The sequence below is a fragment of the Hemitrygon akajei genome, chromosome 13 (genome assembly GCF_048418815.1).
Source record: "Hemitrygon akajei chromosome 13, sHemAka1.3, whole genome shotgun sequence".
In the NCBI taxonomy this organism is placed as follows: domain Eukaryota; kingdom Metazoa; phylum Chordata; class Chondrichthyes; order Myliobatiformes; family Dasyatidae; genus Hemitrygon; species Hemitrygon akajei.
In genome coordinates this window covers 46,387,241-46,402,954 of record NC_133136.1, presented here as the reverse complement: position 1 = coordinate 46,402,954, position 15,714 = coordinate 46,387,241, and the positions used below count along the sequence as shown (strand labels likewise).

General features: G+C 37.9%; 1 protein-coding gene across 3 annotated transcripts in view; it reads right to left on the bottom strand.

The window, feature by feature from the left end:
- Positions 1-15,714, bottom strand: part of fam149a (family with sequence similarity 149 member A) — a 93,825-nt gene that overhangs the window by 11,748 nt on the left and 66,363 nt on the right. For 2 of the 3 annotated variants that reach the window (XM_073064537.1, XM_073064539.1), the window contains exons 9-12: positions 13,997-14,100; positions 10,554-10,781; positions 6,818-6,922; positions 2,283-2,442 (exon numbers count right to left, since the gene is read on the bottom strand). In XM_073064537.1, coding sequence (XP_072920638.1) covers positions 2,283-2,442; positions 6,818-6,922; positions 10,554-10,781; positions 13,997-14,100 — 597 coding nt within the window. The remainder of the gene's footprint in view (positions 1-2,282; positions 2,443-6,817; positions 6,923-10,553; positions 10,782-13,996; positions 14,101-15,714) is intronic. The other variant, XM_073064538.1, reaches the window with a different exon arrangement.

The window sequence follows — 15,714 nt, the reverse complement described above, 5'->3', positions numbered from 1 at the left end:
TTCAGAGGCAATCATTACTTCAATTGCTTGAGTAGAGAATGACATAATTGTCTACAATCATTCTTAAAAATAAGGGGTTCAAGTACTGCTCAAGGGACTTAGATGCAAAATTCTAGATTCAGAATGCAGTGCCATACCAGTGGTGCGCAGCTATCAGAAATACTATCTTTTGGATGACACAATAAAACAGGGACCCATGAGGTCTCATAGTAGGACACAGAAGATCAATTTTAAAAGGATATTATTCAATGTCCTAGCCAATAATTATTCATCATTTAAGACTACTTAAAATAGCTTATTTACTCTTGTTTGCACAATTTTAGCTGCTTTATTTCCTACATTGCAATAGCTCATTCAATATTACTTTGTTGGTTCTAAAGTTCTTTGAAAAGAATATAAAGTTATTATTAAAGTCTTTACTAATTATTCTTCACAAATATAGTGATCTGAATTTACTTGGTAATGAAACATAAAAATTAGAAATAACCGAAGTCTACTTGTCCCCTCAAATGTGTTCCAACATTCATTGAGATCATGGCTGATTTGACTGCCACTGCAAACATGCCTAACTCCAGTAACCTTTCACCCCTTGCTTATTAGGAATCTCATTTCATTTTCAGTATTTTTTGTGATAGCCTTTTCAACTTTATTGGCTAGGAGAGCTATTTTGTTACACTGGAAAGATTCTAATCCACCTACTGTTTTTCTTTGGCTTTCCTCCATCATGTCCTGTTTAAATTAGAAGCCGGACATTTGACACACCTTTTAATTTTCAGCAAACCTGGCGACCTTTTATTCAATATTTTCATATGATTTAATTTCTTCTTCTCTTTCTTTATTTTTTTTTGGTAAAATCTTTTTTTCTTTTGTTCCCTCTTTCTCCGCAAAGGTTCAGAGCTGACCAGAAGGATGTTTTCTTTTTTTTCTTTTCTAATTTTATCCTCAAATGGACTGCCCAGTCTCTTTTTTTTGTTTTAGGTTAGTTTAGTGGGGTTTTTTTCTCTTTATTATAAAAATTTCCAGTCCTTTGTTTTTGTATGAATTGCCAAGAGGAGTTGTGGTTCTTTGTTTATACACAATAGCCTAATATTACATTTATATTACTTTGACAGTATATATCCCTTTTGTTGTTTGTACGTTTTTTGCATTATGTATTTGATATAACTTCTCTGATTTGAATCTATTCATTTTTTTAAAAAATCAATTTATCCACCCATTTCCAACAACCTTTGAGAAAGCATGTTCCAAAGACTCACAACCCTCTGACAAAATGGGTACCCAGGTAGTAGCGTAGCTGTTGACATGACACTATTACAGCTCAGGGCATCGGAACTCAAGAGTTTAATTCTGTCTGTAAGGAGTTCCTGTATGTTCCCCCCCCCCCCCCACACAACCATGGACCACATGGGTTTTGCCCGGGTGTTCCGGTTTCTTCCCGCAGTCCATATTCGTACCAGGTAAGTTAATTGGTCATTGTAAATGTCCCATGATTGGGTTAGGGTTAATCAGGGTTGTTGGAGGATGCTGGAGAGGTGTGGCTCAAAGGTCTAGAAGGGTCTGCTCTGCACTGTCTCGCTAAATAATACAAATACAAATAAATAATTCCGCCTTACCTGTCTTAAACGGGTAAAGCTTTACTTTTAAAACATTGACTCCTTGTTCTAGATTCCCTCACAAAAGGAAACATCCTTTCCATAGTCCAGTCAAGCCCCCTCAAGATCATACATATGTCAATCAACTCACTTCTTCCAAGCTCCAATGGTTCGAAGCGTCACCCATGCACCTTTTCCTCACAAGATAACCCACCTATTCCAACTTAAAGATAATTTACTACGTCTACGCCTAAATAAATTGTTGAGAGGCATCACAGAAAACAGTGCTTTGAGAGATGATGAGTCATGAGCATGATAAAATGGGGAATTTTATCCAACTTAACCTTGCACTCAGCAGCTTAAGTTAAATTATAAGCTCCCAGCAACAGCTTAATGTGAAAATACTGGAAATACTCAGCATTCCTTGCAGCATCTTTGGGGAAGATAACTGTTAACTTTCCAGTTTGATGGACTTGCATCAAAACTTAGAAAATATACCCATCAAACACATTTCTCTCTCCATGGTTGCTACCCATCTTGAATATTTTTGTTTTTGTTTCAGGTTTCCAATATTTGCTATTTTTTGTTATGAGAGTTTAAACACTCTATGGCACTTTAAAGCAGTATTTGTAATTGGTAACAAGCCATCAAGTTTAATTAATATGAAACTATGGAAGCTTTCCACCTTACCAATTGTGGTACTGATCCAGGCAGAGGAAGGTGCATTTCTGCTGACTCAGAATTAATGGGTGGCAGCTGGTTATGACGAGTCGCTTGTGATGGAGAGGTGAGTTGGTCTAATCCAGTGTGTCTTAACAAATGAGAATCAGAAATCTTTTTTAGCAAATCTCTGTTGATAAAAAATGCTGCAACAATTAAAATCAGGTTCATGAAACTGGTTAATGCCAAATCAAATGCAGTGCAATAAAAAAATGTCTACAATGAAAAAAGCCAATTGCAATACAAATTATATTGTATATTGCCACATAGTGGAGTCTAATTTTGTGCAGCTTATTACAATGATCAAAAGTACAGCAATAAATGCCTATATTGCAATTAAAAGATTGTAGCCTGGAATATTTACAATTAAAATATTGCAAGCAAAGCAGATTAATAACTCACTTCTGAAAGACAAACACATCTTCTGCAAACTGCACAACTAATTTCTGAATTTGCTCCCATTTATGAAATAGTCTTTCTCCAAAAGTGTATAACCATACACTTCCCTACACTATACTCCTTCTGCCACTTCTTTATCCATTCTCCCATTTATCCAAGTCCTTCTGCAAACTCCATGCTTGCTCAACACTACCTGCCCCTCCACCTATCTTTGTATCATCACCAAACTTGGCCACAAAGGCATCGATTCATCATCTAAATCATTGACACGAAAAGAAGCAGTCCCAATGCAGACCCATGCAGAATACTACTAGTCCCTGGCAGCCAACCAGAAAAGACCCCTTTATTCCCATTCTTTGCCTCCTAACAGTCAGCTAATCTTCTATCCATGCTAGTATCTTACCTGTAAAACCATGGGTTCTTAATACCATTGTGCGGACAAAAATCATTAGGTATATTTAAGGTGGAAGTTGATAGACTCTTGACTGACCAGGGTGTCATAGGTTACAGAGAGAAGGCAGGAGAATGGGGTGAGGGGTAGTAAATGGGCTAATAAATGGAGAATGGGCTGAATGGCCTAATTCAGCTCCTATGCCTTATGCTCATAATTTGTTTAACTGCCTCATGCTTGGCACCTTAAAAGGTCTAGTCAGAAGTCTTCTGAAAAGACATGTGAACAACATCCACAGACTCTCCTGTATCTATCCTGTTATTTCTTCAAATAATTCCAAAAGATTTGTCAGGTAAGATTTCCCCTTAAGGAAACCATGCTAACTTCGGCCTATTTTATCATGTGACACCAAGTGCCCTGAACCCTCATCCTTATTAATGAACTCCAACATCTTCACAACCTCTTAGCTGGCCAATAAATTTCTGTTAGATAGATAGATAGATACTTTATTCATCCCCATGGGGAAATTCAACTTTTTTCCAATGTCCCATACACTTGTTGTAGCAAAACTAATAACATACAATACTTAACTCAGTAAAAAATATGATATGCATCTAAATCACTCTCTCAAAAAGCATTAATAATAGCTTTTAAAAAGTTCTTAAGTCCTGGCGGTTGAATTGTAAAGCCTAATGGCATTGGGGAGTATTGACCTCTTCATCCTGTCTGAGGAGCATTGCATCGATAGTAACCTGTCGCTGAAACTGCTTCTCTGTCTCTGGATGGTGCTATGTAGAGAATGTTCAGAGTTTTCCATAATTGACCGTTCGCTCAGCTACCGATGTTAAACTCTCCAGTACTTTGCCCACGACAGAGCCCGCCTTCCTTACCAGCTTATTAAGACGAGAGGCGTCCCTCTTCTTAATGCTTCCTCCCCAACACGCCACCACAAAGAAGAGGGCGCTCTCCACAACTGACCTATAGAACATCTTCAGCATCTCACTACAGACATTGAATGACACCAACCTTCTAAGGAAGTACAGTCGACTCTGTGCCTTCCTGCACAAGGCATCTGTGTTGGCAGTCCAGTCTAGCTTCTCGTCTAACTGTACTCCCAGATACTTGCCTCCCTTCTTAAAGAGTGCAGTGACATTTGCAAATTTCCAGTCCTCTGGAACCATTCCACAATCTAGTGATTCTTGAAAGAACACTCCACAATCTCTTCATCTACCTCTTCCAGAACCCAGCTGTGTAATCCATCTGCTCCAGGTGACTTATCTACCTTCATACCCTTCAGCTTTCCAAACATCTTCTCCTTAGTAATAGCAACTACACTCATTTCTGCCTGCTGACACTCTTGAATTTCTGACATACTACTAGTGTCTTCCACAGTGAAGAATGACACAAAATACTTATTTGGTTCAACCACCATTTCTTTTGTCCCCCATTAATACCTGTCCAGCATCATTTTCTAGTGGTCTGATATCCACTTTTGCATCTCTTTTACTCTTTACACATCTGTAAAAATTTTGGTATCTTCTTTTATATGATTGGCTAAAATATTTTTGTATTTCATCTTTTCTCCCATTGCTTTTTAGCTGCCTTTTGTTGTTTTTTGAAAGCCTCACAATCCACTAGCTTCCAGCTAATTTTTGCTCTGTTATATGCACTCTCTTTTTGTTTTATACTGTCTTTGTCCTTGTCAGCCACGGCTGCTCTTCCTCCCTTTACAATACATGCTGTTCTTTGGGGTGAATTTATCCGGTGCCTTCCAAATTGCTCCCAGAACTTCAGACATTGCTCATTTGCTGTCATCCCCAATAGTGTCCGCTTCCAATCAACTTCGACCAGCTCCTCTCTCATGTCTGTAGTTGCCTTTTCTCCTTTGTAATACTGATACCTCTGATTTTAGCTTCCCCTCTCAGATCTGAATTCTATCATATTATGATGACCACCTTCTAAAGGTTCCTTTGCCTTAAGCTCCCTAATTAAATCTGGTTCTTTAAACAACACCCAATCAAGAATTGTCTTTACCCTAGTGGGCTCAACTACAAGATGCTCTAAAAAGCCATCTTGGTGGCATTCTACAAATTCCTTCTCTTGGGAAGGAAGATGCTGAGATCATGGTTCAGGTAAATAGCCTGGATTTAGAAATACTATGCAATTTGTCAAATTCACAATTGAAACCAATATGGAATAGCCGAGGAAGGGAACAAAAGCAAAACTGTTGGAAGTGCTCTGTGGGCCATGCAACATCTGTACAGAGGGAAGATAGCCAGTATAAAGAGGTAAAGATATCAGCTGGTTGGTGATAGGTGAAACCATGTGAGATGGGGTTTGATGGGCAGACAGAGCATTGGCAGGGGGAGGGGGGAATAGCCTAAAGAAGAAGAAACACAGGTGGATAGATGTGTGGGCTATGAGCCAATGGACCCATTGTGTTGAAGTTAGGGGGAAAGAAAATAATTGCAATCAATCTGGACAATATTTGGAAGGAAGTTGAACTATGGTATTTGTAATTAAATATATAAAAGTATATTCCAAGGTTGACATAGCCAGAGGTGGTAATGAGGATAAGCTCTCACTACCTATAAAGTGCTTCCACATGGCTTGCATCTCAAATAGCCTCTGTCAACCAATTCCAGCTCCCAGCCTTCACATGTTGAAACTGTTCCTACCAACAAGAGAAGGAGCAAAGGCAGGTCTCTGGCGCCTCAAAACCAGATGCTTCGGGCAGGAGGGGCTCATTAGTCCTGGTCGACTGCCCACCTAGGAGAAGGAAAACTCTGATTTTAAAACCTCCGCTGCCTTGTGGCCACACTCAATCATGGGAAAGGCTATGGGAGTAAACCCTGAGAAGAAATCCGGAGCCAGAGTCCTGTAGGCGGTCAATAGGGAGGATTTCATCAATCCATTGTCCGGCATCTCCTGCAGCCGAAGAGGCCACCATGTGTAACGATCTTCGTGCCAATGGATCCTGACCTCCAAGGCCGAGAGAGTGGGACTATCTCCGTGCTAAGGCTTTTTCACTATAATATCTTCCATGCACAGGTCCTTGTGTTGTGCATCTTCATCTTCTTTCTCTCCTAAAAAGTCCTACAGCGATGGGAGAGCAGCAAACCAACAGGAGGAGGTGGACTTCGGCCTCAGAAGTCATATGCGTGCCCACAGACGTTGACTGTGCAACACATCCGTCTTCCTTGGACTTCGAGAAACTACTACTATATAAAAGTAAACCATGCACATTACAACTAAGGAGCACATTATTTTAAAAAAAAAGATATTGCACCGATTAAAGTGCATACTGAAGGAGATCTCAAAGGTGACAGCAAAACAGGTTTAGTATCATCCACTTGTGTTTCCCTGCTATTATGGACTGGTCAGCCCCAAATGAAATAAATGCTTATATTTATATACAGCATCTAAAATGTATTCATATACTGGTCAACAATTCATCAAATAGTACTCTGAAATACAATGTGCACAACACTACCCACAGTGGATGAACTTTACAGTAGCTTAGTACAAAAGGGGAATCATAAAGTGAAAATAGTATTGTATAGACAAAAGAGTGATGAGTTGTTCTTTACTTCAAACCAATCTCCTCTTCCAAATCTTTCCATCAAAGGTACATGTTAATTGATGATAATTTAGCTAAGGTCTGCTTATCAAATTAAGCACTCAGTAAAGGTATAATCTGATATTTTTTTCTTACCTCTTTAGTGTAAAATGCTGATATATCTGATGCCTTGCTCCACTGTGGACCTTTGCAATCGCTTCAACATACTGAGAACTCTTACAAGTTGTAGAAGCATTGGTACTGTGGAGGAAGTGGAAAAAATATATTAATATGCCCAGTGGCTCTTGCATAATAATCAGCAGTTTTAGGAAGTGAGTGCTGAGGACTATGACACTGAGTCATATCCTTCAGTTCTGAGATTTTGAGTGGGAAATGGAAGTTAATTTCATGAGATTGTGCACTTGTAAGTTTCAACGTGTCCAGTACAGCTTTTGGTCACTACCATAATTATTAAATTTATCTGAATATTTGTATAACATTTCCTATGAACCAAATTCATAAAAGTATTCAAACTGCTTTCTCAAATATAACTCATTACAATATAACTCATTAAGATAAGAAATGTGAAATATGAAGTATTTGACATTTTATTTCACAGTTATATGGTTAAAGTTTAGCTTTACTTTAGAATATTTGTGGCTCTTCACTAATTTGATGTTTGTGTGTTAATTTCACTATGCTAAAGGAGATTAAATTAACAATTTCACATCACTATACTACTTTACAGCTGATAACGGTATTTTCAAACAAACAGATAGGTCATAGACTGAGAGGCATTTTATGGAAAATTCTAAAGTTACAGAAGGGTAAATTTAACATTTGTTGACAAATATGGCTGATGAATCTCCCTGAAAAACTCATTCAAATTCTTTTTGGTCATTTGGAAGACAAAACCACAGGGATTTTACTTACCCTGGTGGAACAGATCTGAATTATCTTTACCACACTCACAGATCTATTGCTGTTTCAAATTTGCTTTCTTAGAAAAGATATAAAATAAGTAGGCCATTCAGCCCTTCAGACCTTCAGACCCACTCTACCATTCAATACAATCATGGCTGATCATCTACTTCAGTACTCTGCTGACATCTTCTTCCCTTTGACCCCTTTGGTATTAAAAAATGTATCTGGCTTCTTCATGAATATATTTAATGACTTAGCCTCTGGTTCCTTCTGTGGTAGAGAATTCCACACCACCCCAAGCTGAAAAATATTCACTCAATCTTGGTTTTGAATGGCATTCCAAGCATCTCAAAGCTAAAATCCCTGTATCTCAAAACATCAGAAAGATCCTCTCTGTAGCTAGTCTCCATAGTCTTATTAGAATTTTAAAGGTATGATATTAGGTACTGAAGCATTCGGGCTCTCACGACCAGACTGTGCAACAGTTTCTTCCTCCAAGCCATCAGATTCCTCAATACTCAAGAGTCTAGACTGACATCTACATCATTTATTATTATATTGAAATTTGTCCTCTACTGTGCCTATTGGCTTGTTTATTAATTATTGTACTGCCCTGCACTGTTTTGTGCACTTTATGTAGTCCTGTGCAGGTCTGCAGTCTAGGGCATTTTTTATGTTGTTTTACATAGTCTAATGTAGCCTTGTGCTGTCTCACATTGTCTAGTTTTTTGTGTTGTTTCATGTAGTACCAGGGTCCCGGAGGAACGTTGTTTCGTTTTTACTGTGTACTGTACCAGCAGTTTATGGTCAAAATGACAATAAACTTAACTTGACTTGATATTCCCTTTCACTGTTCTAAATTCCAGTGATTATAGGCCTAATCTGCCCTGCATTTCCTCACACATTGGCTCTGCCACCCCAGGAATCCATCTAGTGAAGCTTTGTTGCCATCAGGTAAACATCCCCCCTCTTATAAATAAACCAAAATTCCAGGTAGGGTCTCACCTTTACTCCAGCCACCTTTACTCCAATACTCAAATATTTTGTGATGATAACACAGAACAAAGAAATCTACAGCACATTCCAGGCCTTTCAGCCTACAAAGTTGTGCCAACCATGTAAACTACTCTATAAACTGCCGAGAATTTCCCTGCTGCATGGCCCTCTATTTTTCTAAGCTCCATGTACCTATCTAAGAGTTTCTTAAAAGATCCTATTGCAGCCACCTCTACCACCATCGCTGGCAGTACATTCCACGCACTCACCACTCTGTGTGTTAGCCATTTCAGCCCTGGAAAAAGCCTCTGGCTATCCACACGGTCAATGCCTCTCATCATCTCATGATTAACACACCATACGATTTCCTAGCCTGCTCAACCTGAACACTTGTATCAGGGCATCTAGGTCTCACTGCAGCTTCCTTCCCCACCGTCTCCCCTCACCGCCCCTAATCTACCACCATTCAGATAACAATAATCTGTCTTTCTGTTTTTAGAATCCAAGTCAATACCCCATTTTTATCCACATTAAGCTGTATCAATAATAAACACTTTGAAATAAACATCCATTTTTAAAATAACCTGGGATAGGATTCTACTCCTGAAAAAAATGTTTCTCAGTGCAAGAGAGATTGTTCAGCATTAAATTATGACTTGGTATTCCATTAAAATTCAGTATTTATGAGAGTTACAGTATATAGTACTTACTTAGTATTTCCCTCATTAGTAATTAGAGTGGGATAGTGGGAAATGAACAAGTTCATAATAAAGAAGATATCTATTCTGATTCCTTTTGTAAAGAACTGCAATGTTCTGAAGAAGCTGACAGCAGCTTCCTGGCTTCCGTGTTTAACTGTCCACAAGTGGATGATAGTTGTCACTATTACTTTCTGTTGGTAAGAACCCCATCTGTAAAATTCAGATCACTAATTGAATTGATACTAACACAATTATAAAGTTACAAATACATTGTGGATTTGGAAGCGAAATTGGTTGAGCAGTGAGCTTAAATCAGCCGGTGCAGAACTTGATTACATATTCATAGCTGACATTCCAGAAATCTGAGGAGTGCCATTATTCACATGGCGTGTTAAGGCAAGGCCCAGTCTGCCTGCCCAGTAAATGAACTGCTTCCTTATGCTCTGACCAGTATTTCAACATGAACCATAGTTCTACAGAATAATTTATCAAGGATATGCAAGACCTAACAGAGTGCACATTGGGTGCTACCAAAATATATCTTATATGTAGCCTTATAGATGGGATGTGATGTTATATAAATAAATATTCTTTCTATGCATATGAAATTAATAGTATTTTATTTATTTGGTAATAGAGCACAGAGCAGATCCTTCAAGGCATGCTGCGCTAGCAACCCCTGACAAACCCAATTAACCCTAACCTAATCACAGGACAATTTACAATGACCAATTAACCTACCCAGTGCATCTTTGGACTGTGGAAGGAAACTGGAGGGCCAGAGAAAACCCACACATTCCACATGCAGAGGCTCCTTACAGAACAGCGCTGGAATTGAACTCCAAACTCCAGAATGCCCTGAGCTGTAAAAACATCGAGCTAACCACTATGCCACCACGGCACTGTGGTGACCCACTTCCCAGCGCACTCGAACCGGCTCACAAAGTGGCACGCACCGGCATTGAGGCCGGTCCCAAAGAGGGCACCAAGTCTGCTTCACCAGCAAGGGGAAAAGCCCGCGTGCGGGACGGGACTGTGAATACCCGCCCCCTACAGCATTCCCGCCCGGGGAGGGCGGGATCAGGAAGGCTTTAAAGCGAGGCCGCGAAGTTTGAATAAATCTCTTTTGCAACTGCAACTCACCGACTGCGTGTCGTTATTTCAGTGCTGTGTGTAGCACACCGTTACAGCACCACAAATAGTAATCAATTCTGTCTCACTATAAACTCAACCACCCAGAGTTTCCATGACATTCTCCAGCTGCCACTCACAATTTAGTTCCCCTGAGAATCTCATCACTGTTGACATTGGAGGCTTTCAGCTTCAGCAGTTCTGAACTGAGTGATGGTAGCTTTCTTTGCGTCACTGTCTTTCTTGAAGATGCCTGAATAATGCGAGATGCTGAGAGAACGCTGTGCTCTGTTGTCCGTCCCATGCGATTTCTTGTGGTAGACAAAATACTGGAGCCTGTACTTAGCTGCTTTTCATCTTGGTCGCACCTTTAAATGGAAACAAAAAAAAAAATTGCAGATCACGTTTGACATGTGATCCTAGTCAACTCCCTTCAGAGGAAAATCCGTAATAAGAAACTATCAGGTGTATCCCTTCAATCCAGGTGAACTTTTGCCCCTTTTCACCTTCTAATTTACCACTTTAAGAACCTTATTATCTTTTCTGCAGCCTCTCCTGAACCCAGCGGTATTTTAAGAAGGAACAGTGCAGACAAAAATCAGGATATTGCAAAGCGATACAGATAGACTGAATGGGTAAAATTACAGCAGAGGGCATCTAACATAGACAACTGTAGACTTTAGAAAGATAAATTGAAGTATTTACTAAAAAGCAGAAATGGTGAGAAGCAGGAGTCAAATTACATACATCATTTAAAGCTATTGGACAGGTACAAATCTAATTAATAAGAGAATGGAATCATATAATTCATCTCCTGCGGGCCAAGTTACAAAGAACATGGAGCATATGAAACAGGAGCAGCAGCAGCCATCTGACCCGTCAGTCCTGCTCCACCATTCATCAAGAGCATGGCTGACCTACTCCAGCTCCATTTCTATATCCCTTGGTTCTCTTAACATCTGAAAATCTATCATTCTCCATTGTGACAGAGTCTTTGCAACCCTCCAAAATGGAGAAGTCCAAAGACCTGAAGCTGAAGGAATTTCTCTTCATCTCACTTCCAACCAGCCTAATCTTCATTCTTAGGTATTCACTCATGGTTTCAGTCTCCTCAGCCAGAGAGAACAGTCTCCTCGCTGTGTCCACTCAGTCAAGCCCTTTTAAAATTCTGTAAGTTCTAATGAAATCCATTCTCATTCTTCTAAACTCTAAAGTACTCAATCCCAGTCTGCTCTGTCTCTCATCATTTAGTAAACCCATCATCCCTGGAACAATCTTCATGAAACCTTTATACGGAACCCCCGTGGTAAATACATCAAGTACACAATACTCCAGGCATGGACTCAATCAAGGCTCCACACAGATACAAGATTTCCTTATTCCTATATTCAAAGCCTCTCATAATAAAGTTATGATATAAATATCCATGTTCCTTGTTTATTTCACCTACAAACTAACTTTCATTGCCTGTTGTGCAAGCTCCTTGAGGATTCTTTGAAAGACCTCCCTGGCATATTCTATGGGAAATACTTTCTTTAATTAATCTCTGTTCTCAAGTTTATGAAAGACTCAAATACTCTTCATTGCCCAGTGCCATATTATGTTCTATTTCTCAAGACTTTTTCTTGAATTATTAGCTTGCAAGATTTTCTCATTTTAATCCACTAGCAAAATGTGGCATAGATATTCAAGGATGTTTCCATTATCACCATGGCCTATAATAACTACATTCTCCTTTCACTAAAACTACAATCCTTATAACCTACGTTCAACAGAGTGGCATCATCTTAAAAATGCTGCAAAAATTAACATGACAGGGTTACATTGTCAGTCAGAATAACAAAGTTCATGTTAATTAACATCACTCCACATGATTTATTTATCACAAACAAGAGAAAATCTGCATATGCTGGCTGATGCTGCCTATCCTGCTGAGTTCCTCCAGCATTTTGTGTGATTTATTTATCATACAGAGTTGATTATTGGGCTCAATGCAATGTGCATTTAGTTGCATCCACATTGAAATGTGCATACTAGCTATTTTATTTGAATCTGATAAACTGTATATGAATGAAAGGAACTCAGCTCTTTTAATGGATGCACACAACAATGCATCCAGAATTTAACAGGGGCTGGATATTTTTTCAATCAGTTAAAATGGCTGGTCCCTCTGGCAAACCACTGGAAATAGGGCTACATTGCAATTTTATTGAATACAATGTAATTTCAGTGTCTGCCATGGGAAAAGATTGACCGGCTAAAGCAGCACCCTGAAGTATGTATCTAGGAGGATGTTAAAGAAAATCAAAAGTGTGGAAAAAAATTAAGGCAAGAATATCACTATGAGAAATTAAAATTTATATTATCCAAAAATACCCCATTTGTACAAAAACATTACCCCTTCCCCCAAACAGAATTGTTGTGTATTTCAGTATTTGCCATTTCCATTTAAATTTTCCCCATCTACAGTATTTTAATTTTCCATTTTGTTCACTTACCTCTGACGTTCTTTCTTTGGATTATTTCAGGTCTCATATTAAGTCACTCTTGCCAATAATCTACACTGTTGCACCAAGACCACACATTGCACCCCAGGAATGAAGAATAGATCTCCTCTAATTATTTCTTTTAGTTAACTTCATGCTTAAATATAATTTCATTAATGTGTTTGGAAGTGATAAAGCATCTAACAAAATAATGAAGGAATTACAATTCCAAGATCCAAATTATTATTTCATAACTAATTTTGAACTAATAATCTACACATTTTTGTGAAATCTGAAGCCAATTACTGTAAGCACATTGTTAAATATGCAAACTAATTTGACTTTTATTTTCAAACTGACTGTTGTTTCCTTGAAGATTTTAATGGAAGTTAGTATCTTAGTTTTTTCTGATGGACAGCTTTTTCCATTCCATTGAACACCAGCCTTTAAATCTCTCACCTACATTCAGAATTAAACCATTAAGCTGTTGCTAATTTATCAACATGCAGCACTATTATGATGTGTTAAGACCCATATTTTTGCATGATTCTTTTGAAGAATTAGCCAAAACCTCCAACAAGAAAAAAAAATCTACACACACACATATATACATATATCAATTTAATATACAAGAAAAATTCCCTCTGTACTCCACAGAGACAAGTAAAATAACCTTTTCTGCTCTGTTTTTACAAGTTTGTTAGAAAATTGGTACATGGAATGGATTCTAAGGTAAGGTACATTGATGAGCAAAGTTCAGAGGTTGAAGAAATACAGGAAGTAATAGAAATTAAGACAAAATTGCTGCTTTCTTTCCATTCACATATCTCCTGATTCAAACTATGGATTTTATATATATATATATATAAAGAGTCATGAGGGTAGTGATTTACAATCTGCCTTCTCAGTCATGGAACAGCATAAACTGTAAAAAATATTTATTAAGGTTTAGAAAGAGTAATTACTCAATGATGCTATCTCATGTCACAAATAAAGTCTTCTGCCAGCATTTTGTCCTGTTCCACTACTAAGGAAACAAATCTCAAAGGTTTGTATAATGCATACATACTTTGATAATAAATGTACTTTGAACTTACTGTGCTTTTTCAGGTAATCCTGTATGTCTCTGCTGAAGTGGTTTGGCTTGAATGGTCATGACACCATTTAAATCATTACGGTAAGTGTTTGCCATGCGATGAGCCTCGAAGACATGACAACATTTTCTAGTTAACGTCAATGTGACTACCACTTACTTATCAGTTTATTAATACCCCAATTTTAGCAGGAGAACAGGATTGCAGTTGTCAAAAATTATATTAAATGTAATAACAAAATGTAGCTAATCATCCACTTTAAAATATCGAATCACTTTAGAATGTTTCATCATCTGTTCCTTAATTGGTAATTCAGTTTATTGTTATTCTTTGTTTTTTTTTGTCTGCTGTTTTCCTTAAGCATTTAGAAAATAGAATTCTGGTTCTATTTAGAAGAAAGGTGTTTTCCTCCTTTGTTTTTGTATTGTTTTCTGCTTGAGAATATTGTTAACAGAAATCAAATCAAATCCAAGCTTAGAAGTGAGAGGACACAGAATGATCTAGTCCATCGTCCTAAGGTTGCATTTACTTTTCATTGCCCCACAAGCCCTCCAGTTCTTTATTACTAAGGCTGTCCCAGCAAACACAGCAGATCACAAGGAGAAACCATGCCTCATCTGATGCTAACCTTGGCCTGCTCTGATAGCCTTTATTCAGCTCAAGTCAAAGATCTTTTTAATTGTTTTTTTAAAAATGTCTTTGATAAAAATGTTGTATGCTAATCCCTCACCATTCCCTGCTTTTCTTCACACCCAAAACTATCTCTCTTCTCTGCCATGATCTGCTGATTACTGAAGCAGTGAGTCAGTCAGTTGACATTGGCCTGAATACATGGATCAGACATTTGCCTCATCTATGTTGCAACCATTTTAGAAATCTTCAGAATATTGCCTAATATCATGCTTAGTTGGTTGAATTGTTTTGTTAAAGGTAGAAGCCAATCCTTTCTACTATATCTTGCAGGGTGACCAGATTTTATTTGTCTTTAGTTCTCTTATGCTTTTAAATCACATTGATTTTTAATTGTGATTTTAGTACCTTTCCATCAAAGAATATTGCCTTTGAAATGGAAATGATTCCACTTCAGTTTCCATTATTTCACTTTCCTTCAGTACTTACAGTTATTATGCTTCTGCTCTGTTTCTCAATAAGCAAAACCTCAACAATTTTTTGTCTTAATCCCATTTGTGTATACATACAAACACATCTCCAGTTACTGGAAAGCACACTTACAGATATCTTAGCAGTAATGCTTTCTTCTTCTGATATTTTTCTTTCCAAAGTGCTTTAAAACGTAGACATTCAATACCCTAGCAACACTGTTGTTCCACTTCTGTTTTTATATCCTTAGTTATTATTTCATTAGATTTTAATAACAGCCCAAACCATTGTTGGTAAATATAAAATGGGTTCATAGGACACCTACCCTTTTTAAAAAAGTTAATCATTTCAATTCGGATGTTTGAAACTCCCCATTTTAAAAAGCAGATACTGGTCAGATAAACAGATTAGTCTACTTATTTCTAGATCAAGCTTTAAGGAAACATGTAGGGTGTGCGTAACTTTTAACTATAAAATTGCCCACTTAACAAGGAAGACCTATAATAAACCTTCAGTTTCTCAAATAACTTTTAAATTACTTTAACCCCAATCCTGTGACTACACCTAGATTCCCTAAAAAAGAGAATACAATTAGCTACAGCTAACCTATCAAACTTCCT